At 35.7% G+C, this 23,361-nt stretch overlaps 6 protein-coding genes across 6 annotated transcripts; all 6 read right to left on the minus strand.

The window, feature by feature from the left end:
- Nucleotides 1-147: 147 nt before the first annotated feature.
- Nucleotides 148-2,810, minus strand: LOC110630037 (protochlorophyllide reductase). Its single transcript, XM_021777343.2, has 5 exons — nt 2,651-2,810; nt 2,452-2,556; nt 1,644-2,184; nt 1,010-1,368; nt 148-886 (listed from the first exon to the last, which is right to left on the minus strand). Exons 1-5 carry the CDS (start codon nt 2,702-2,704, stop codon nt 731-733), a joined length of 1,215 nt encoding a protein of 404 aa, XP_021633035.1. The 5' UTR covers nt 2,705-2,810; the 3' UTR covers nt 148-730.
- Nucleotides 2,811-4,338: 1,528 nt separating this feature from the next.
- Nucleotides 4,339-7,106, minus strand: LOC110629052 (ethylene-responsive transcription factor ERF053). Its single transcript, XM_021775899.2, has one exon. It carries the CDS (start codon nt 6,468-6,470, stop codon nt 5,046-5,048), a length of 1,425 nt encoding a protein of 474 aa, XP_021631591.1. The 5' UTR covers nt 6,471-7,106; the 3' UTR covers nt 4,339-5,045.
- A 3,056-nt stretch (nt 7,107-10,162) lies between these two features.
- LOC110629967 (G-type lectin S-receptor-like serine/threonine-protein kinase At1g34300) lies at nt 10,163-12,934 on the minus strand. The gene has a single exon (XM_021777211.2). It carries the CDS (start codon nt 12,819-12,821, stop codon nt 10,293-10,295), a length of 2,529 nt encoding a protein of 842 aa, XP_021632903.1. The 5' UTR covers nt 12,822-12,934; the 3' UTR covers nt 10,163-10,292.
- Nucleotides 12,935-14,261: 1,327 nt separating this feature from the next.
- LOC110630442 lies at nt 14,262-17,216 on the minus strand. Its single transcript, XM_021777948.2, has 6 exons — nt 16,894-17,216; nt 16,678-16,810; nt 16,481-16,584; nt 16,219-16,390; nt 16,003-16,134; nt 14,262-15,912 (listed from the first exon to the last, which is right to left on the minus strand). The coding sequence occupies exons 1-6, from the start codon at nt 16,932-16,934 to the stop codon at nt 14,767-14,769; spliced, it is 1,728 nt and encodes a 575-aa protein (XP_021633640.1). The 5' UTR covers nt 16,935-17,216; the 3' UTR covers nt 14,262-14,766.
- A 2,816-nt stretch (nt 17,217-20,032) lies between these two features.
- Nucleotides 20,033-20,994, minus strand: LOC110629317 (uncharacterized protein At4g04980; the record flags this gene model as incomplete). Its single annotated transcript, XM_021776224.2, has 3 exons — nt 20,033-20,435; nt 20,537-20,689; nt 20,779-20,994. Coding segments are annotated over 3 exons (594 nt in total), but the record flags the coding sequence as incomplete, so codon positions are not given.
- On the minus strand, nt 20,949-22,985 carry LOC122721230 (formin-like protein 20). The gene is made up of 5 exons (XM_043949386.1): nt 22,695-22,985; nt 22,478-22,600; nt 22,295-22,421; nt 21,299-22,214; nt 20,949-21,177 (listed from the first exon to the last, which is right to left on the minus strand). The coding sequence occupies exons 1-5, from the start codon at nt 22,830-22,832 to the stop codon at nt 20,997-20,999; spliced, it is 1,485 nt and encodes a 494-aa protein (XP_043805321.1). The 5' UTR covers nt 22,833-22,985; the 3' UTR covers nt 20,949-20,996.
- Between the last annotated feature and the right edge of the window lie 376 nt (nt 22,986-23,361).

A 23,361-nucleotide genomic window follows, 5' to 3' on the forward strand; every position in this document is an offset into this window, starting at 1 on the left:
TATTGCTTCACAGGATTTTCCTATCAATCTTTCAAATTTGTCTTCAAAAGACCATGCAACTGCAGGCTAACGAATTAACACGTGAATGTTAAGCCTGAATGCAATTGCCAAGTGCTTGATTTTGAAGACATTCAAAACCCCTTCTGGTGAAAGAATGAAAAATTGTGGAACTCTATTATATTGGATGATGAAAATATTGATTCTGAATATTTGCCTAAGCTTCTTGAAAGCTGCAAAGTTGTTTCTTCACCCATATTACTTTAGATTCGATCGTAAAGCGCCTACCATTCTTTCGAAATTCAGGGGCACTAGATGTAGGCCTGCAGATGGTGCGTTGCGACTTTAGCTAGCAGTAATTGCCTCTAATGCCTGCAATACAATTTGTGTTTCTTTTTCCAAGGCAAAGGTGTTGCTGGTGACTCTTTTGCACTAGCATTCAGGATCTTCAATAACTGTAGGTATTTCTTGGTTCGAACGAGTAAAAGTTTGCCTTTGAACTTGGTGAACCTTACAATTTCTTGGTGAACAGATTTCTACGTTCTCATTTTGTATTGCTCACTGATTGAGCACTTGAGTTCCATCTTTGGAGATATGACATGCAAATTCACAAACCATTCTAGTGTAGAAATTGATGTGCTTATTGTCCCATCTCATTCAAAAGAACTTTTGCATTTACAACAGCAGAAAACATCTCAGGGCTTTATCGTTGTTATCGTTTTTGGTACTTCATTTAAGCTAACCCAACTAGCTTCTCACTCATCTCCCATAGCTTTCGTGCCTTCTCTGTATCACTTGCTTCTTCTGATAGTTGATTTTCAAATGAAGAAGAGTACTTGTTCCAGCTCCAATAAACTCCTGATTTTGCAAGGGTTGGGTCACTCACGACCTGAATCACAGAGGCCATTGTTTAGGTTGAATTTGGTGCAGAAATATGCATACAACACAACAAAATTAATTTCTGCATATTTGATTACTGCAAGTTAGTTTATATGTTTTGTAATAAGTGTACCTGCGCAAGTCTTTTCCCAGCTTCCTCTTCTGAAACATATCCTTTAGTAATGTACTTCTGAAATGGTGGGAATAGAAGCCTGAACAAGGGAATGTGCTCCCTGAACAAGCCTGTTTCTGCAATGCAACCAGGGTATAGAGAAGCAAACGTGACTCCAGTCTCCTCATGGTAGCGCCTGTGGAACTCTTGCATGGTAAGCATGTTGCAGACTTTGCTGTCCTTGTAGGCTTTGGCTCCATCAAATTCTCCACCATCTATCATTGGTGAACTGTTTATCCCATTCAAACCACCTGCAAGGCCTCTCAGATCTCCGAGGTTAGCCTTTGGAGGCACATTGCCGGCCAATGTGTTTGTGTTTCCTGCAATCACATACAAGAAAACAGCATAATGAGAGTGATCTTCTTTCTCAAGTTTCCTGGATTTGTCAAGGTTAATTCTTAAACAATAGCAATAACAGTATCATTACTTAGTTCAGGTTCCAAATAATGCTGCAAGCGGTTCTTTATTCAAGTACACTAATATGATACTGTGTTTTCTTTGTGCTATAAATTGTCATCCTGCTTCTAATCTCCCAGAAATATTTTCCTCCCTGAAACACTCTCTTCCAATGTTGGGTTTGGAGAGCCAAGACTACCTGTGATGGAGCCAACAATGATAAGGCGCTTGGAGGAGTAGTCTGATAGCTTCAAATCATCAAGCAGCAGCCGTGCAAGCAGGAAGTGACCAAGATGGTTAGTCCCAACACTGAGTTCAAATCCTTCAGCGGTGAAAGATGGCTCCTTGGCAGTAGGTAAGTAGACAGCAGCATTGCACACTAGCACATCAAGTGGCATGCCCAATCGACGAAAATTTTCTACAAATTGTCTGACGCTGTCAAAGGAGGCAAGGTCAAGATGCATAACATTATAGTTCTCTTTAGTTATGCCAGCTGATTTAGCTGCCCTCTCAGCCTTGAGAAAGTTCCTGCATGCCATAATTACATTCCATTGACCTGTCTCTGCCAAAGCCTTGGCTGTGGCCAAACCCAAGCCAGAGGAGGCTCCAGTGATAATCACATTACCCTTTCTCCGTGTTTTCTTTGCTTCTGGTGCTGCCTCATCAATTGCTGGAGTTGTAGTAGCTGTCTGAGCTTTAATGGTTCCAATAGGCAGTTGAAGTTCACTTCTCCTCAGTTCCTGCAGGCAATGATTCCAATTGATTATATGGAGCATCTACTTTGAGGTATTAGGGTTTTGAAAATATCAGCTGCAATGGTCTTTAGTTATTAGGGTTCCTTTTTTTTTTGCCCCATTTGACTATCTTTTTGTTGCTGTTTCTCTTATACACATTTACAGAAGCTCACTGTTGTGCTTTGTTCTTGCTAGTTCTGAAGTTGTTCAACTATTCATAAGCAGTCCTTTCAAAGATTACCTGATTAGAGGACAGGGGACATGAAGACTCACCTTGCTCCTTATTAGATAACAATTGCAATCAGCCTTGAGGTAGCTTGGAAGAGAAACTGAAACTCCAAAGAAACCTGCTTCTTTAAGAGAAGCATTGGACTTGCCCTGTCAACAGTCACCACAACAATTTAACTGAACCAGATGATAAAGAAGAACAAGAACAAGTATCAAGAAAAAATCAATGTAATAAGTTTGTGACCTCTCTGTAGATGGAGATGGAAGAAGGAAGTATAGAAGCTGATTTGAAAGCCATGAAGCAGTTTTAAAGTTGATTAGCTGAGCGTTTCTTATTTTTAGAGGTTTCTTTTGAGAAAGAAGCAAAGGGATTTCTTACACTGTGAATGCATGTAGGAGAGATAAGAGGAGGTTATGGGGGGTGCTGACAAGATATGCCACATGGGTTTCTAATGTCCAATGAAAATATGAGCTTCAGATTTTTTCAGATATAGTACATGTCCATATTCATTTGCAACATGACCTTTGGCCATCTAGATGATTCTACATTCTACAGTCCAATATGGGTTGGGCTTTGAAGATCTTGGATCAAATACTTGTAATAAAGTCCTCAAAATCAAACTAGGGATCAAGTCCATTGAATGTGGCTCAGCCTGTTTCTGACCAACTAATGGGGCAGACAAAGTTTAAAGTTGTTCTTTTTTCCTTTTCATTTGATTCTCATAAATATTTTAACTCCAACAAATTTCATAAACATATTAAAAACGACTTTAATGTTATTGAATTAAACTCTAAACTCATTTATAAATTTACTGGTCAGACTTTGGCTGTCAATTCACAAGCAGCCACCCCTAAATCCATGTCCAGCCAAGGGAAATGATTACTTATTGAGATGATAAGAATACATAATTTGATTAAATCCATGTCTGCCGTTCCTATCATCATAGATATTTACATTAATTACTTTAATAATTCAGACAATTGACAAGTTTAAAAAATAAAACAAAAAGGAAAGAGTTTTAGTTAAAAATGATGATGAGATTTATCATTTACTCTTTCAATCGTTATCGTGCCGTCGCAAATAAGAAATGGAGATGATCTCATGGGACGGCTGCTGGCACCCCACCACATTTCATTGTCATTTACTTAATAACCCTCCTCTAATAAAGCTTTTAATTCTATAATTAATAGGGTAAAAGGTTTATGATCGAAGATAAAACTATTCTTAAATCAGTTGGATGGAATAATTTTTTCGTATGAGATCTCATCATCTCATAAATATTTATAAAGTCAAGATAACATGTTTTTTTTTTTTTTTTTTTTGTCCTTTTCATTTCCTAAATTTGAAAGATTCCCTAAAGGCTAAAGTGATCAATTGTAAAGTATGCAACTTGTGTTGGAATTAGATTGTGCAGAATATGCTTAATATAATTTTTCTTTGAATTCCACTGAGGTTGTGAAGTCTAGGATCCTGTCACGATGTGCTATGTACATTGTTTTGTTTGAGATGCCTTTATTTATTAGTGAATTAAGCACACGAAAGGAAATCAAAGTACTAAAACAGTGAGAGTAATTTCAATTTGAAAAAATTAAATCGATTTATTTTAGTGTAAATATATAAGAACCGATAGAAAAATATAATGATTTGTATGAAATCTTTACATTGATTACTTTTCAGAGATGAAATAAAATGATAAAATCTTTTTTTCTCTGAACTAGCATTTTTTTAGTTTAAAATTTAATTACAGAATATTTTACTACTTTAATGGGTTTGCTCAATGTAAATCTATCCGCATAATATTTTTTAACTTGTGGTTTCGGGTTCAAATTTTAATTATAAATACTATTTAAAACTCGAGAGAAGGTTTTGCTAAGGTTCTGAACGACGATGCTGCAGCAATTTGCTTAACTATGTTTATAGATACTGTTGATGAGAAGGGAGACATAACACAACATTACATTATAAAGCTAAGATCACAACAAACTCCACTAATGTACAAAGATTACATATATTTGATTCCACCCTCCAAGCAGAAAAATAAAGCTTGTGATGGGTAGACACTAGACAGACCAATTGAAAGGAGATCACAAAACTGTCTCCTATCATATGCTGGTCCTGCACTATTGATTCTACTTATATTGCTACTGCTACATCCTCAATATAACATAAAAAAAACTGTAAAATAGCATAAGAAATTCCTGGAAATGGAAGTTCATGACCTGTGAAGCATGAAGCTAAATTGTCAAGGCCTGGTTAATATGCAGCCTTTTGGAGCAGATGCAATGAAGGGAGAATTTGAAAGGAAAGAAAAAAAAAAAAGAATAAATTGTGAAGGCTTTCAATGAAAAAGATAGAAGTAAAAGGAGGTGGTTTTGAAGTTTTGCATATCCTGATAGGAAAAACTAGCAAAGCTCCAAGGAAAGTCACAGGTTGTTTGTGAAAAATCTGCAACCTGAAAGGAGATGGGCTTGAAGATCAAACTCTTCCAAGCATATATGGCTGAGTTAAAGAGTCACAGGTTGGTTTCCTTGAAAAATCTGCAATCTGTGAAAAAATCTAGTGGGTGGTCCAAAAACAAACTGTGAAGTAAAAAAGAACAAAGAGGCACCTGGTATACCACTTATGGAGATGAGACCTATCAGTCTTGATCCTTCCAAAAGAATGGCTTCATGGGAATAGACGAGGAGAAAGAAGAAGCAGAAGAAGAAGAAGAAGCTAAGCTCATGTTGTGCTGTTGTCTCTGTAACTCAGAAGAATCATTAAACTGTTGTTGATTTGGATTGCCAAAAGGAAGGTGTGTTTGCATTAACAGATTATTAGTGGTGTCAAAATCATCCCATATTGGACTTCCCGGTTCCCATCCTGATGGAATTGCATTGAACCAAGATTCTGCCATGTCTCCCCAAACCAATTCTTGAGACACTGAAATGTCTTCTCCTCCACTACAACCCTCTGCTACCGCCTGAACCTCATCACTCACTGTAGCCCCACTTGAACACATTCCTGAATCATTGTCAGGATTGTCTCCTTGAGACGGTTGTGATGGCGGTGGTACCGGAGGTGGTGGCGGCATGTTTTCCATACTTGAAGCCCGCAAGTCGAGGATTTGTTTTGTTTGTTTTGGTGATGAACTTTGATTCGGAGTTGGTGGAGACGAAACTGTCGAAGTTGGAGCAGTGGTGATTGCTTTATCCTTATTGAGGAAAAGTTCAGGGAAATTCAGCCTTGCATTCTCTCCTCTCAGCTTAAAAGCCTCGCGATCATAAGCCATGGCAGCATCTTCTGCTGTGTCAAAGGTGCCTAGCCAAAGGCGAGTCCTATTGCGAGGGAGACGAATTTCAGCTACCCATTTCCCCCAATGCCTCTGCCTTACTCCCCTGTAAAGCTTTGTTGTGTTTATAGGCTGAACTGGTGGCCTAAACAATGGCCTCCCATCTGGCCCCAGCCTATTCATCATCATTCCTCTTGGACTTAAGTTCAGGGTATCACTCCAGTACTGAAACAGCTGTTGCTGCTGTTGTTTGTGTGCCAATGCAGATTCTCCAGCAAAAAGCTGAGGACAAGCGATGCCTTGCTGCTGGTTTTGAGCATAAGAAATAATTTGTTGTTGATTTTGTGCCACTTGAGTTAGTGAAAGTAAATAAGGCAAAGAAGGGTTTGTCATTAACTGGTGAGGAAATTGCATAGGTTGATTACAACCTTCAAAAGAAAACGGAAATTGAATGCTCGAACCAGAAGGCAAGGCAGAAGAAGAAGAAGAAGAAGAAGTAGGTGGATGAGAAGAAAAAGAAGAGCTAGGAGAAATAGAGAAGGAAGCTACGGATTGGTGAGTTGAAAATGCAGAGAATTGAATTGGTTCTTGACGTTCAGGACTGCGGATCTTCTTGAGAGGTCTTTCTGCCGCGGAAGCTTCACCAAAAACTGGCTTCCGCTGCTGCCTCTCATGGAAGCTAAGATTAGTTTCCTCTTTGCACCTGTCAAGCTCCCAATCTTGCCTCGTCAACCTCTGCTTTTCATCAGCACCCTTCCTGGATTTTCCTGCGTTATTTTTAGTTGCAGCCATTACGGAAAATGTAACTAACCCGCTCGCTCTCTAAAGATCTTATAAGGAAATGAATGATTGAGAATTTCGAGATGGGCCACCAAGCAAATTGAGGTAAGAACAGATAGAATCAAATGTATCAAAAAAAAAAAAAAAACACCCAGATCCTAATTTGATCAAAAGATTCTGAAAAAAAAAAACAAGATCAAGTTCGAGAATCCGGTAAACAGAATCGGATACCAAAAGTGTCAAATCTTGAGCAACCCATCTCTTAAGTCACTTGCTAATCAATAATCAGAAACAAAGAGAGCGAGCAGGCGGCGGAAGATGAAGAAACCCAAATGAGACTGGCTACTGAGGAGAGAATCTGGAAGAGAGCGAGAGCCCAAGAGGAGAAAACAGGGGAAAGCTCTGTTTGTTGTTTAAGGTGTTAATGTGAGAGGAGAAGAAAGCAGGGGAGGTGGGTTTATAAGGAAGCAAAAGATGTGACTTTTTCCGTTGGCGCAGAAAGAGATAGTCGAGAATTTGAAGAAGTATGGTGGTTGGTTGGCTTTGATAGGGTCTCACATGCACACGGCAATGTTAATTGTCTTCTCAATTTCGTTGCTTCCACTCCAATTTCCTCTTCTCCCACTCTCTGTTTTGACATGTTTCTTTTTGGTATCGATGGTCCACATATCTTTATGTTACTGCTCACATTATTAAAATATATAATGAGAGTATGCTCTGTTGGTATTGTTGCTAATTGCCATTTCGAGGACTTAAACGACATGGTTTTATAATATAGTATTATTCGATTGGTACTATGTTGGACTTCCAAAAGCCAAAAACATTACACCCTACATTAAACAATACAACAACTAGTTAAACTTACTATTGGAATTTGGATTCAACTTCAATTTTATAACTAATGAATTATATTATATATTTTTATTATTAATTACAGCAATTTTTATTAACTGTAATTAATAATGAAATTTAGCATAATCAATCAAAATTAAATTATTATATATGAAAAGATTATATTGAATAATTTTGGGGAATTTTTTAGTTTGAAATGGTAAAAGAAAATTAAGAGGGGGATGTGGCAGTGATCAACTTTCGGTGGAAGGGATTTGACGTCCACCAAAAGCATCACGGTTTTCTTTGAAAAGTCGGTGCTAATCGGCACGTGTCGGTGGCCCACCTATCTACATCTTTGAAACCTCTAATAAAAAAAAAATTTATATCATTTAATCTTGCCTCTAATATATTTCTATTCTATTATTAGAAGCACTCTGGCTTTGGGTATTCAATATGTATGATTAATTCTTAGCATACAAATAGCCTTTTTAAAATATAATAAAGTCTTGAAAAGGGAGAAATATCAAAGGCATGTAGCTTGCTTAATCGATGACCAAGAAAAAAGGAAACTTTCCACTGAAGTTGGTTTTTAAAGTATGAGGGACACGTGGTACCCATTCCAGCATTGTGGCTGAATAAAATAATATATAATAAGAAGAAACAAAATAAAAATCTAGTCTATGAAAGCTTTGAGAGCCATTCACGTGTAGATGGAGAAAAGGATTTAAGAGCTTTTTTCTTTGACCTTCCACCAATGCAATCATAGAGTTTTAGGGTAACATGCATGAATATCTCAAGTGAGTTAAGAGCTCTCTTTTTTGACAATGTTTTGTTTTTTTCGGCTCAACTTTTAAACTTATTGTCTTTATCAAATTGAAGAAATAAGTGGCGAATACACGGAAATTTAATCTTTCACAACACTGATCATAGCCATTGTGAATGAACAAAGTTTCCTACAAACTGAGACCATGACCCACATATACAGTGGCAATAATTATATCATATATTCACTTCATTGTATTTTTCTAAAAAAATTTTTGAGTTTACTATGAACAAATGAAAAAATAACTAAAGTAATAAAAAAATATATACTCAGATACTTTAGATAACTCAATTAAAATGATCATCTTGGAATTTTGTGCTTTGATTTAAAATTCTCGTATTATAATATATTCATTCTCTTTCTTTTTCTTTTATATATGTGCATTTCTATATTATTCTCTATTCTCTGTTATATACAATCAAGACCATGAATGGTGGTCCAGCACACACACTTCCTTTTGTAGGAGTTTGAGAGTGCAAGAAACGCTTTCTACATACACAGTTTCTGCCACCTTCATTTCTTCATGTGGGGTGGCTAACCTAGCATGCAGCCTTTAAAGATATTTCGGCTTTAGCCATTTGACTAGTAACTTATTGATGAGATTGTATCCGTAGAGCTTAACTAAGAGTGCTTTAACATTATATTTGGAGAAAATTTTTAGAAGAGTAAGGTTTTAAAGTAACGTATATGTCATAATAAGTCTTTATTCTTTTTCGACACAATTTGGATCTTATCGTCTACCTTTGCCTTCAGTATTACATATATACTTCTATGGTTCTTGTGGCTGTTTTTCGCTCTGACTAAAAGAGATCTCCTCACCCTTCATTTGTTGTGTATAGCCTTTGGCCTTGGCTTCTTTGTGGTTACCATCAGCAATGTTGCTAGTGTCTTAGCAGAAAGGAGAGTAGTGCTCGTTTGCTTGTTGCTGTCGGGTCAGATTCTTGAGTCACGTTTGTTTCTTCAAGTTTTATTTTTTCAGATTCCGTACCTTTGGCCTTTATGGCCTTTTAGTAATATTATCTTATCTCTGAAAAAAGAAAAATTCTAGAAAATCCCGTACTTGCATATGAGTTAGCAATGAATTGGGCTACGGGGTTATGCTTTAGTTTTGGGCCAAAATATATACAAATTGAAGTCATTGGGCTTATTATTCAACGGGCAAACATGATGGGCCGTAAACACGTAGTTGACATCCTTGATCATCTGGGTATTTATAGTTATTTTTCGCAATAATATTTCTTGGGTGTTTGGGTTCAAATTCATATTCAATTTTTTCAGTGAATTTTATAATAGCTTAGCTCTTTTTTTCTTTTTTTTTTTCTTTTTTTTTTTCCTTTTGGTAGATTTATGTATGTGTTGATTAATTTAACTTATCTTTTAAGATTTCACTTCAATTAAATTAGATGAATGTATAGAAAAAATGTGATAAGTTTCTCCAAAATACTCTTAAACTATTTGGATTGTTATTTATTTTGTATTCTTTTGATATGGGATTCCACTTCTCCGACATTTCTATCAGGTCCAATGGTCTCAATGCAACTTGATTTATATACTCTTCATGTATTTTGTATTCTTCCGGTGTTGAATTTTCACTTCTCCAAACACTTTCATTCAAGTCTAATCGGCTTAATTCAAGAGGCTTTAGGTCTCTTCTTATTTTTTTTCTGACCTTATACTCTTATACTTTTCTTGAATCTAAGAGCTCACAAACTTTTAACATTTTTAACTTAATGAATCTAATTTATAATTACTAGCTCAGCTCGCCAAAAAATCTTTTTAACTTTGTATTTGTATTTTTATTGAATCGCTCGTCATATTTGAGATAGAGATACACGTATAAAAGGCTTAGACACTTTCAAATTTAACATTATGAAATTGATGATGAGCCTGATTGAAGTCTGTATGCGGTGAGAATATTGGACTTTTAATGAAGTTGAATTGAGATTGATATAGTAATTTTCTCCAAACTGGCCTTAAAGCTATTTGGATTGCTTCTCCAACAACTAGAATAATTGAGATGTACATACCATTATCGTCAAAACTGTTATTCAGAGAAAACACTTTTCCGATTTCAAGTATTTAATCAAAGCATTATCACTAGTTTAAATCATAAACTCAATAAAATAAATGCAAGAAAAAGCAATGTCAGATATGAAAAATTAGCATGAATAGGCAGTTCATCTTGACTGTAGAAGAGAAGAAGAAGCCCTTTCTAAATTTCCCTCAGAAGCAGGAGTTGAACCTGCAGCTTGGAATGATGAAGATGAAGTAGGAGGAGGTGCAGACAATGTGTGAGAGAAATTGCTAATCTCGCTGCTCAAGCTTGTAGTGAATCCAGTAATAGGCTGTTCAGGCACTGTCAGAAGAGAAGGTGGCTTATCAATCTCTGCAATCCCTTCAAGCATCTGCACCACTTTTCCCATTTTTGGCCGCAGTGAAGGTTGCTCCTGAATGCACCAAAAGCTTACTTGAATCGCCCTCATCACTTGCTCCATATCAATTTCTTGGTGATCAGCTAGCCTTTTATCAATAATTCCCCTGATATTACCTTTCTCAAACTCTTCATATGCCCACAATGAAAACTTTTTCATATTTGTTTCTGCAGACATTTCAAAATTCCTAACTCCACTCACAATCTCCAGCAAAACCATACCATAACTATAAATATCAGATTTTGATGTTATTGGAAGATTTGCAAGCCACTCTGGTGCTAAATATCCCCTAGTGCCTCTAATGCTTGTCAATGTCCTGTACCTATGCTCCTTGGCACTTATCAGCTTTGCAAGACCGAAATCGGAGACTTTCGCAGTGTAATTCTCATCCAAGAGGATGTTTTCAGGCTTTATATCACAGTGAACAATGCAGTCATGGCACTCTTCATGGAGGTATGTGATGGCCTTGGCAGTGCCAAGGGCAATGCTAAATCTTTGCTCCCAATTCAACAACTTCCCCATTTGATTGTTTGTGATGAAAAGGAATTGATCAAGTGACCCATTTTTCATAAACTCATATACCAACAGCCTGTGGCGCCCTTCAGAGCAGAAACCAATTAGTCTCACCAAATTCAAATGGTGGGTGCTGCTTATTGTGGCAACTTCCATTCTGAACTGTTTCTCCCCCTGCTCAATTCCTTCAAGTTGCTTTACTGCAACAACCATTCCATTGGGGAGAACTCCTTTGTACACACTTCCAAATCCTCCAGTTCCAAGCTTCTCCTTGAAACCTTTGGTTGCTCGCTGAAGGTCCTTATGCAAGAACTGGACTGGCGCACCAGAAGCATATTCAAGAAGAGCATATTGGGCAGATAGTCTTCCAAATCTGGGGCTTTTTCTAAAACACCACAACCATAAACCAGCTTCCAAGCTGATCAAACCTAAAACTAGAGCTACTCCCTCAACGATTAAAACCCAGCCATTTACCTTCCAACCATTGTTCTTGTCAGTTGGATTGGGGAGTACTGGTGAGCAAACCTTTATATGTGAAGTTGAAGGAAGTGCAGGACTCGAATAACCAGTAATATAACCAGGCTTTTTTAAGTAACACTGTCCTGTTCCATCAGACAACACAGTGGAAGCATCACAGCCACCTGTATCTCTAAGACAATTCAATCTACATGCTGATACAGCAATAAAGAAAACCTCCGACTCCGAATCACCACCAAATATGCTTTGTGGAGGATAAGTCAAGAGCAGAGTGTGCTCCAAATCCAACATTGCCACATTCCCCGGACAATCTTTGGTCTCCATCTTCCTCTTGCATCCTTTTCTACTATCCTTTGGATCAACAAATTCGAAGTTCTGAGATGGGCACCCGCAAATTGGACTTCTATCATTATAACTACAAATCCCCATATTCCCACAGTATCCATAAACTCTACACTGATCTTCAACAGCTGCCCATCTCACTGTTTGAGTCCCACTGCCCCTTTGAGAGCTATAAATCCTTAAGTTCCCATCATTATCTAGTTTCAGAAACCTTAGTATATCACCAGCTTCAGCATAATCATTACTATACACTACGATAGCTCCAGTAGAAGGCAATGTTTCATCAAACACAGATAGAGTTCCAATAGATTGCAATCCCAAACTGGGCGAAGTTAAACTAGTATTTTCACTGTTAAACGAGGAATTCAAACCTTTGCTCCAATATGTGATATTATTGTTCCACTTTAGAGTGATATTACCATAGCTAAGAAGACTAAAGAAGTAAGGCCCAGATCTCAAAACCTTACCAACTGTGAAATTCTGTGACGGGACAATCGTATCAACTGGGTCGTCAAAGGAGGACCAAACAGTGGCAGTGTTGTTTCTGAGAACTAGATTGCCTGTGTCCTCTAGAGAAGCAGAGGAGACTCCAAGATTCCCTGTGTTAGAGTCCCAGATGATATGGCTGGAGCCATTGAGGAGACGGAGTGTTCCATTGGAGAGGAAATGGAAAGAAGCAGCGGAGTCAACAGGGCTGGTACCTGCAGTCCAAATGGGGATGCCGCCGGAGTAATAGATGGCAGCAAGGAAAGAAGGAGGGGAACTCTGGGGGCCGACTGGAATGAATCCAAGCGAGAAAGTTTGGCTCGGAGAAGGCCAAGACTGATCTGTGTTAGAGGCAAAGAGAGTTGAGCCTGGTGTGACATCTGCTGTTGCTATGGCTGCTAGTAACAGGTGCAGGAGAAGGTGAAGGAACAAGAATTTGAGTGGTGGATTAATCATCTTCTTCTTCTTCTTCTTTTGTGTTTGTTGGTGTGGGTGGCAGAATTTTAATGGAGGCCGCCAGGAGGGATACGATCCTAATAAATGAAAGTCTTACGTGTTCCATAATGTATTCAGGACTCGTAGGTCCTCCTGTCTTGTTCATCTGGAATATAATTAGTTTTTATTTTTTTTAATATTGCCATTAAATAATAAAAATAAATTATTTTATTGAAATATAAATTATTTTTTGTAAATGGAAATGGCTGATTTCTGACTAGGACGACACATGAATACAGCAATTAAAATTATGGTAAAGAAATGGAACGCTGGAGAGAAGCTCTTGAGGGTTAGTGTGGGGCCCACAAGTTGGACTTGTGCATCCAGCTGCTTTTTTTTTATTCCCTCCTGTTCTGCCTAATTGTTTACTTTTCTAAGATGTTAACAATCTACGTCACTGTGAATTCTCATTCCAAGAATGAATCACATGGTTGAAAAGCTTTTCTCTAGTATTTGTGTATGTAGAACTTTTAAATTTCTGAATTTGAACTTCCAGAAGTTTTAAATCCTTGATAGTCATCATAAAGAAAAAGAAAAAAAGAGGGAAAAAAAGAGAGGAAGAGGTAAAAAGCCAATTTCAATTAAAAACATTGTGGCTTGGCCTCGCATAATCTAATTGACAAGACATTTAGAGCTGATCTCGGCAAGACCGGAATCAACTCCTATCCTGTGAAGTTCAACTCTTGCTCGGAAAAGATCCCAAATTGGTAATTTATGAAAAATTAAAATTATATATAATAGTTATTATAAAATTATTAAATAATTTAAATTAATTATTTAAATAAAATAAATTTAAAAAATTATTTGGCCTAACTGTTTTAATTAGTATCTAAGTCACTCTGAGTCAGAACAGTTATGCTGGTCTATCTGTGTGAGACGAGTTGGAGCCGCCTGACATACCAGTAAACAATGCAAGTCTACCGGTAAACAATGCAAGTCTACTATGTGAGATGAGCTGGAACCGCTCGAAATATCGGTAAACCACCGTACCTAAGGATTTGGTATTAATTTAGGACTTGTAATTATGCCTTGTTCTACTGTTTCTCCATTGTTGCTTTATAAATTTGGTTCTGGATTGAGTTCATTGTCCTCTTCCCAATTTTTTTATAAAGGGGTTCTTGCAAACTCATAATTGTTTTAAGATAGACAACTGAAATGCAATTTTGTGGCAACTGATTTTGCCTTCATCTTTTCTTCTTTTTTTTTTTTTTTTCATAAGCTATGTTCTGAAATGTAAACTTCCATCTCTAGAAGAGATCATGTGAAGCATTATTGATGAAGTTTTTGATCAGTGGAAGATTTGGTTATTGACAAAATGAATTAATTAAGGCAGCATTTTGCTCATTGCACAGGAAATTATTTTTCTATTCTTGCGATTTGATTGGTGTAAATTGGTCATAAGAAAGCTAGACTCAATTAGCGTTTCTTCGACACCAAGAAAGGTTAGGTTCTAGTAGGTAGGACTAGCCAACGGGCCGGAAAAAAAAAAATCCTAGTTTGAATCATACAGATTCCAACCTCGCTCTGGCCCAAGGGGAGAGAGAATTGTCTGATTCCGGTTCATGTCCTTGGAACTCCAGTCGTGGTTAGACAGGGCCACTTCTGGGTCTGAATAGGTGTCTGTCTCAGCTGCTTTCAGGTCTTGAGTGATTGTTTTTATTATTACAGATGCATTTGTGTTTCATAATTCTAGTTGCAGCTAATATATGGCATTTGATCTAATCAGCCATGGCATTGACCCACAAAATCACCTTTTTCTTTGTACATTTCAGGCACAGAAAGGAAAGAATCTCTATAATTTCAAGCCATTACTAATGCAGAAACGAATCAGTCTACTCTATTTTGGAGACTGCAAAGTCTGCCGATCATACAATTCCTAACAGTGCCAATTTTTCCAGGCTACTATTCATTGTTGTCTATTCTGCAGATGCTCTTTTTTAAGAGCCATGAACTTAGCTGCTATGTCCTCATAATTTGGCAATTTAGGGTGGACATGATTAGGTGACTGAATAGGAAAAGAACTGGACCTCGACATGTTCTCAGTTTGATTGCCCTTACACCGCTCTTGGGGCATTGTCACGGCTCTCAAATAAGGGGGCTTTGGTGCTTTTCTTTCCTTGGGGGATGAATTATTAGAAGCAAAATGGCTGCCTAGAGCATCAAATTCCTCCACCTTTCCTTTCATTACCTTGCTCTGCTTATCAGCCTGGCAATCTGAATTGGTTACAGGGCTAAATGCACTGGCAATCGTGTCATTCTGCTTCGGATATGGAGATTCCTGATCATCTTCATCAGTATAAAAGTAATAGGGATGGCAGCAACATTCAGCCTCAAGATTAAAGCAGCAGCAGGAGTGAGGCTGTTTCTGCCTCTTCTCTTCATGAAATGTATGTTCACTTTTTTGTATTGCATTCTTCCTGAGATGCTTATAGTGATGATGGGATCCAGGACTTCTAGATCTAGTGTATGCCTTGTTGTAATAAATCAAGTACTCAATGTCCTTCACACTTGAATTTTGTTGGGAGAAAGATTTTCTCCTTGTTCTTTTCCTGACAGGCTTTTTTTTCTTGCATGTGCTACATGAGCTTGAGAAATCACAACTATCTTCAGCTATTCCATCTGTAGGAACCACAGATGATTTGAACTTGAAAATCCTTTGATCCTGGCAGCTTACTTCTTTCGTAACAGATTGTTGAACCTCTTCTACATCGTCAAGATAGATTATCATTTCCTCTGGAAGTTGAGGTAAACTTTCTGAAGAAGAAGCTGTAGTCTTTCGGTCTTCCTTGTGGTCTGGGATGGAAATGTTATCCCTGCCAGTTTCCTGACTTTCATTAGTACCGAGAGCTACAGCTTCGAATTTATGGCCATTCATCTGAGGCTCCATTATATCTGATGAAGATTGCTCAACTATAGAAGAAGTAACAGAAGTACTCATTATGTCATCCTGATGAGCAGTGACTGGTATAGTGAAACTCATGGCAGTAGAAGCCGGATCAGAATATATAGCCTTTCCCTCTTTATCATAAGTTATAAAGTCTATATCTACTGCCTGTGATTACAGATAAAAAAAGGACTTGAACTAAATTTATATAAGTAGTCTACGTGAATTTGGAAGTATTGGCAGGGTATCAAGCAATACCTGTTGCAGAAGTTCAGAAGTGTATTCAAGTGAAAAAATCTCTGGCTTGAGGCAGTAATCTCTAGCAATCTCAGCCAATACTTTTTGCTTCACATCGTCAGGAACTGATTTAATTGAAAGCTTCTCTTTCACCTGAAGCGAAAATTTATTATTGAAGGCCGAAAAAAAAAATCCATGTTGATATATTGATATAACAAAACCATAGTCCATAAAAACCTGGAGGTTGACAAGATTGCCAGGAAATAGTTCAACAGCAGTCATTTCAAATCTGTGGCCATAGCGCTCTCCAAAGAGCTTGCGGATAGAACGAAGCTCTGGCAGATCTCCACATCTTGCAGAGGCAAATATAAGACTTGAAACTGCTTCATTGATATCATTGGGACAATCCCTGAGACCACAAATTTCCAAGAAATATTGATGTATGGTTTTAGAAAACATTACAGGAGGATCAAACAGGGGACAAAGCAATATTGCATACTTGTGCCTGCGGATATATGATAGGTGGACAAGGATAAATTCACAGAAATTGTCCAGTAATTCATAAATTTCCATTATGGTTTCATCTCTAAAAAGATGCTCAGCCTGAAAATGAGAAAACCACAGAAGAGAATTCATGTTAAAACAGAAAGCTAGGAATTGGGTAGCTAGCTATAGGGTTTTGATAATGAAATATACCCGATTAAAGGCAATATCTTCATAGCCACTCTTGATGAGCTGAGCCAAGTCCTCCCTTATCTGCCTAACAATTGAACATCTCTTGCTCTTCAGCAGCTTGAGTCGGCACTGAACTCGCTTGATCAGCTTCTTGCTGCAAGCAAAGAAACAGACGGAAACCTTTGTTACTAAGAAACAAGCTCAAGAAACTCACTCAACCCATTACTAGTAACTCACCATTTAGAAGCTTTTCGCCAACCAAACAAGAAATCAAACATGTTGAAGTAGAAGTAGAATCAATGGAAAGCTGAAGTTGGGAGTGAGAGTTCACATGTTGCTGGGGAAAGAAGATTGAATCTTTTAAGGAGAAGGTGAAAAAGAGCTAACTGAATCAACATGGGACATGAAGTGTAAGACAGTTAGGAGTTGGTTTTAGGAGAAGTGGGTTTGAAAAAATCAGGAAAGGAGTGGCGCATACTTCTCTCCTTCCACCCTGGAGAAAAAAAAAACTGCTTCTTTTTCTTCAGTTGTTCAGACACTTGGCTCATTTAAAACAGAGCAAAACAGGGGCCTCTTTGTTTAATTTTTTTTTTTTAAATCTAATATATATATATATACTTAATTAAGAATTATAAAATTATGAACTCAAACTCTCTCTTAAAATGAAATTTAAAAAAAGAGACATTTGATTATTAATGATAGTTGTCTGACTAAAACTTGCACAAATTAGATCACTTGGATAATTCTAGAGGAGTCTATTACAGGAGTTAGTGGGAGTGACGATCCAATACTCTTGATTCTAAGCATGAGAAAGGGAAATGCATGATGGCCAATTGAAGTCTAGCTTAGTTGTTTTGATTAGAAATTGTGTTATTGTTGAGGCATTGCTTTTCATTATTTAAAAGTTATTGGACTTTCAATAGCTAATTTAGGATGATATTTTCATAAAACAGTACCCTATGATTCTATTTAAAATCCTCACTCTCTTTTTTAAGAGTATGTTTTAAACCGGACTAAAATCAAACATTTAAATGGTTTAAATCTTAAAATCGTTCTCCTCAAATTAAAAAAATTATTATATTTATAATTCAAAATTTTTAATAATTTTGAATTCTTTTTTTGCAATTTCTTTTTTAATTAAAAACATCACGTGTATACTTTGGGATCAACCAGACATAGATAGGACAAACTGAAACTTAATTCACACAGGAAGCTGACCTGCTGGATAAAGCTCAAATATAAACTAACAAGAACCTCAATTAATAAACAAAACACTGCGCAGTTGTTAGCTCTGGGGTCAAAGAAACTGGTAATCAAACCCACCTCTCTCTCTCTCTGCTGGTGACCAACTTCTGGCATCTGCAATTGGCATGCAACTGTGCAGAAAGGCGGGCTGGGAGTGGGGTCCTTGCTTACGCATGGAGGAAACCCTATGGGGACCTAATGATGATAGGGCCAAACCAAACACACAAAAGTGAGTCATAGACTTTGACAACTTCTTCATTTCTCTTCATTTCTTTATTCAGTTAATCTTAAATTGGTTTTCTTGAGGGACAAACGAGAATGTTTTTGTAATGATTGGTTCACAATGATCCAATCCATCATTCAATTTGTTTAAGAGGGTATCTTGTAGGTGTTTGTTGATATGCCTTTGAGGGCTTCATTTCATTTCTCCTTTAAATATTTGACCAATGCGGAATGAGGATAAGATTAGGTGTCTTTTGATGAATTTGAAGGGAGAAAACTAAGAAAAAGAAAAACTAAATATACAAGTTAATCGTGATCAATGATATAAATGTACATTTTTGTAATCCGTTGGAGAAGAATCTCACATTCGGAAAAATATAAAATAAATAAAAAAATATATAAATTGAGTGGAACCAATTTAAATTGCCTAAAAATTATATTAGTTTGTTAAAAAGTATATATGTATATAGGTCAGTTGAAAATTCTAATGGTTTTATATTTTTTATACTTTAATTTTAATATTCTAAAATTAAATTAAAATATTTCTAAATTTTAACTCTTGATATTATAAAATATAATATATTATACCTCAATTAAATTTTATTAAATTTTTTTATTAAAATAAAATAAAATAAAATTAATTAAAATTTTTAAAAATAAAAATTAAACTGATCTTAAAAATATAAAAAAATATCAAATTAAAATTTTAAATTAATTCAATTTAAAATTTTCAATTTAAACCAATCCAGTTAATTCTTATTGTCTTTTATTTATCTGTCAAAAGTATATATTAATTAGTCGTTGGACTGCATGACGTGTAATATTAAAATATTTTATATTATTATTATATTAAATAATATAAAATTATTTTATAAAATAATATATTTTTTTATGTATTCACTCACTTATCTAGAAGAGTAAAATATTTTCTATTTTATATTCAAATTTCAAATTTAAAACTATTCATCGATGAAAATAAATTATAATATTTTATTTTATCTCTTAGAATTTAAAATAATATAAAAAAATTATTAATTAAATTTATAATTTATTATCATAAAATAAAGAAAATAACTGTAAAGAAAAATTAAAAATTCAACCAATAAACATAGACTTTTAATTATAGAGTAAGAAAGTTAAAAGACCCACGATGTATCAATAAATTTAATTATATAAAAAAATTAAAAATTTTAGTATTTATTATCATATATTATTAATATTCATAGTAAAATTTATTTTAAAAAATTATATTTAAAAAAATAAAAATTTTTCATATAATATTTTAGTATAGACTTATATATATATTTATCTAAATATCTTTTTATATGGTAGTTATCTAATTTTTATAAATATATTTTAATATTATATTTATTATTAAAATAAAAAATACAATAATTTTTTAATAATAAAATATAATAAAATTTTATTATAATATCAATAATATATTATATTAAAAAGTAGTAAAAAATTAAAATATTAGTAACCATCGAAATAATAAATTATACTTATTATATCAAAAATTAAAAAGTCATGATACTAAAATAATAAATTGTGTTTAATATATATATTAATTATTATTTTATGCAGAAAGAAAATTAAAAATATATAAAAAATTATAATTTTATGTCATATGATATAATTATATAGGGTTAAATATTTATTTAGCATCAATTAATTAGTAATATTGGTTATAATTTTTTCACTGTTTATTTATTGTTAAAAATAAAAATAAAATATATATATTAAAATTTTTATTTTATTGTGGTTAATATATTATATTAAAAAAGTTATAAAAAAATAAAAAATGATAAAAATTTAAAAAATTATATATAAATTGTAATAATAAAGATAATAAATTTTATTTGTCCTGAGATTTCAATCTACATACTGAAATTGAGGATGCCATAATTTTACTTAGCATGGGCATAGAAGTCGATAAAGTAGGCATGAAATTGATCTCTTATTTAGGAAAAATTTTATAATACAATACCATTATATATACAATGATTTTATTATTCATCATAGATTTCATATAAATCTAACTATGATCGATGATTAACGTTGTCACTGTTTATGGAATGGTTGAATTAAATCATTTTTCTTTGCTCAGAGTTAGCTCTGGTGGTCATCTCTATTGCATGAGCTAGTTCTTTGCTCAAAACATCAGCTCTTTCATCCTGTCCACCAGCAAAGCTATAGACCCTATACGCTAGCTGAAAAGTCCTCCAAAGCATATTTTCACTTGCTTTTAATTGGCCTTCACTCATTTTTCCACTTTCTTCACTCTCTGCTTCCTTTGCCTTCCTCCATTCCTATATCAAAATACCAAAACGTTCAGAATTAAATTTCTTTTCTTCTTCCACTTTTATACCCATTGTTAATCAGGCAAAGGATGCAGTATGGTAAAAATTACCTTAAGTGCAGCCTCCATGCAGCTTGAAGAAACGTCTACCATTAATTCCTTGATTCGCACCAAAATGCCGAAGTCAAAATCAATATTGTTGCTCAGGAATCTCTTAGACTCCTCATCTTTGCTTCTTTCAATTGCCTCTATTTCTCCCTTGATCTGCTTTCAAGTAATTCTGAAAATCAATGGCAAACAGGGTTGCCTGAAAAATTTTCAATTTGTCTTTTCACAAGTCTGGTGAAGCTTACCTTGTTAAAGTGGGATTCGTACTTGCTAAGGTGCTGATCCAATGGAGGCATTACTTTCCAATTCTCCAGTTTGCTAGTTGTTTCTTCAAGTTTTAAATATAGTGTTGCTGCTGCTCTCAATATCTCCAATTTCTTTGCGGGAAACCCTTCAAACTTTGCCAGCACCTGCGTTTCAAGAAATTGAATGAACTTGGAAGAAATTGGCAAATTGAGTATTATCAAATCTCAATCACCTGTGTCTCATCGGTCAATTTCTCCAAATTTTGTTCCACGTACTTTTGAAATTTTACAAGCTCATTCATGTCCTTGGTTTTGAAGGAACTAATGGCAGCTTTGATCTCCATGATTGATTTTGCATGCTTCTTGACATCCTCTTCAATCTGTTGGAAATATGCTGATCTATGATGCCCATAGAAGAAAACCAAGTGCTAAGTGAGAGAGCACCATAACCTTTTTTTTTATTATTATTTTTTTCTGTTCTAGTCTGGCATTCTATGAGCAGCAATAGCTGGAAGCATACCTTTTTGTCATCTCTGCCAATGCATCAGCCAATCCCTGTTTCCCCCCAGTAGATCGTCCAATTTTGGGTTGTCTCCCTTCAGAAGATTTTACATGTAAACCATACCCTTCCACCTTCCCTTTGAGAAGCCTGTACATGGTTCCCATATACATTGATCTTTTTAATTTACTGTTTTTCTTTGGGTGCAGTGCCTTTGACACACCAAGTGGAGGAGGGGGTGGTGGTCCAGTTCCATTTGAAATCGGTGTGGGAATTGGTGACCCCGAAGGTGGTGCTGGTGGAGGTGCTGTTCTTCCACTTGAAGGTACCGTTGGAGCTGGAGGTGCTGGTCTTCCACTTGAAGGTGCCGTTGGAACCGGATTGGACGCTGCCGGTGGAGGTGGCTTTGGTACTGCTGAGGATCCTTTTGCATCAGACATCATGTTGGAATTAGAACTCAAAATATTTGGCAAATTGTCAGAATTTGTGGAATCTTTTGGCTTTTCATTACTCATTTTAGCTGGCAAAACATCTTCCACATCTACCTTGTTTTCATCAACTTTTTGACCCATTACTATATTGGATCTATGAAGGTAAGTAGACTTTGGAGGGAACAAGTTGAATGGAAGGTATTTTATTTCAATTGGCCTCAATTTCTCCACAGCCTGAAGTCTGAGAGGCCACAGCAAAGTTGAGGCATTTGTATCATTTGCAAACTCACCAAGTTCCATGGGAAAGGAAATTGCAGGTGAAAATGCTGCTGGAGTATCTGGAGAAGGACATCCATTTTTCTTGTTTGAGTAGGATTTGCTTAAAGTATCCCCATTTGTTGAATCTTGTATCCTGCCACCATTGTTCTTCTCTTCTTCTTCCATCACATCAAACATTTTCCTTGCAATGTCAATTATGGTGTTGAGCTTTGCAAGGACTTTTTGACCTTCAATGTGAAATATTTATCACTCTGAATTAAAAACTACAGTTTATTCAGCATTTATGGCATAAATGAAGACATCTTACTAAGTTGCTCCAAAGTGCAATCCTCCATCCTGTCATTTGTATCATAGCCAGAGGTTCTTATCCACTTATGATTTTTGACCCATGAATCTCCAATGGCTTTCAAAGCATTATAAAGGTGATTCAATGCCTATGCAAATGTATTTCTTTTCATCAGATTCAGATTTAGAACTATTAATCAGAGAGTTTGATATGTATTTCAGGTAAATGAACCTGATACAAGGAAGCTCCTTCTGTTTTCCTGGACAAGTTACCGTTTACAACTTTCGGGTATAAGTGGTGGAGGTCTTCAATCGTGTCCATCACCAACTGCCAGAAGATTCAGAATTGGAAGCTTTCAAGAATAAATGTGATTTTGTATTGAAAACGTTCATGGTGCCGCTGTAAGTAAATAGATGAGTACCTCATGGATGGGACCAGAACCATCACAAAGAGGAAGGTCAATGACATCTCTAAAGGTTAGTATTCTTTTCCGGAGCTCCACCATCAACAATAAATTTCCTGCCCATCCAAATGATTTACTTCTCATCATGCTTGTCATTTTCGTTCGGATTCTTTGTTGCCTGCAACAGAAAGTTTTTCTGTGAACAATGTTATTCAGTTGAACCAGTACATCTCAGATGCCCCACCGCACCTCTCCCTCAAATTTTGTCACAGGTTCATTCTAAATTGTCCTGTTTTCTCAAGTGAACCACAAAACGTTCTGCCTTGTGAAATGCTCTGATGCATAATAAAAAAAAAAAAAAATGAAAGAATATTTTGTGTGTGAACATTCATTCATCATTTATTTGATTCTCTTGAATCATAACAGTAACTAACAACAATTTCGAAGTTCAACAGCTAAAAACTAATATTTGAGTTAGACAGAAAAAAGGATCGAATTCAAAATAAGAAAAAGAAAGTGCAAATCAATATTGAATAGGATTATACCAAAATCTAGAAAATATGTTTGGGATGCAAATGTGCAAAGGGACGACAGCAGCAACGTTAGTGACCTCTGATGGATCTGCCAAGCCGAGCTAGAAGCCTGGCAGAGTTTTGGGTTGTTTTTTCCAGGTTATAAATGGCCA

Source organism: Manihot esculenta, chromosome 13 (genome assembly GCF_001659605.2).
Source record: "Manihot esculenta cultivar AM560-2 chromosome 13, M.esculenta_v8, whole genome shotgun sequence".
Classification (NCBI taxonomy): domain Eukaryota; kingdom Viridiplantae; phylum Streptophyta; class Magnoliopsida; order Malpighiales; family Euphorbiaceae; genus Manihot; species Manihot esculenta.

What these genes read in the sequence shown, in the direction of transcription:
- LOC110630037 (XM_021777343.2), bottom strand. Translation starts at nt 2,704, where the DNA reads ATGGCTTTCAAATCAGCTTCTATACTTCCTTCTTCCATCTCCATCTAC. An exon ending in CCATCTCCATCTACAGAGAG is followed by an intron (nt 2,557 to 2,650) that starts GTCACAAACTTA and finishes GACTGTTGACAG; the next exon opens with GGCAAGTCCAATGCTTCTCT. An exon ending in GTTATCTAATAAGGAGCAAG is followed by an intron (nt 2,185 to 2,451) that starts GTGAGTCTTCAT and finishes CATTGCCTGCAG; the next exon opens with GAACTGAGGAGAAGTGAACT.
- LOC110629967 (XM_021777211.2), bottom strand. Translation starts at nt 12,821, where the DNA reads ATGATTAATCCACCACTCAAATTCTTGTTCCTTCACCTTCTCCTGCAC.
- LOC110630442 (XM_021777948.2), bottom strand. Translation starts at nt 16,934, where the DNA reads ATGTTTGATTTCTTGTTTGGTTGGCGAAAAGCTTCTAAATG. An exon ending in TGGCGAAAAGCTTCTAAATG is followed by an intron (nt 16,811 to 16,893) that starts GTGAGTTACTAG and finishes CTTTGCTTGCAG; the next exon opens with CAAGAAGCTGATCAAGCGAG. An exon ending in GCAATCTTGTCAACCTCCAG is followed by an intron (nt 16,135 to 16,218) that starts GTTTTTATGGAC and finishes TTTTCGCTTCAG; the next exon opens with GTGAAAGAGAAGCTTTCAAT.
- LOC122721230 (XM_043949386.1), bottom strand. Translation starts at nt 22,832, where the DNA reads ATGACAAGCATGATGAGAAGTAAATCATTTGGATGGGCAGGAAATTTA. An exon ending in TTGCACTTTGGAGCAACTTA is followed by an intron (nt 22,215 to 22,294) that starts GTAAGATGTCTT and finishes TTCACATTGAAG; the next exon opens with GTCAAAAAGTCCTTGCAAAG. An exon ending in TTGGCAGAGATGACAAAAAG is followed by an intron (nt 21,178 to 21,298) that starts GTATGCTTCCAG and finishes TGGGCATCATAG; the next exon opens with ATCAGCATATTTCCAACAGA.
- LOC110629052 (XM_021775899.2), bottom strand. Translation starts at nt 6,470, where the DNA reads ATGGCTGCAACTAAAAATAACGCAGGAAAATCCAGGAAGGGTGCTGAT.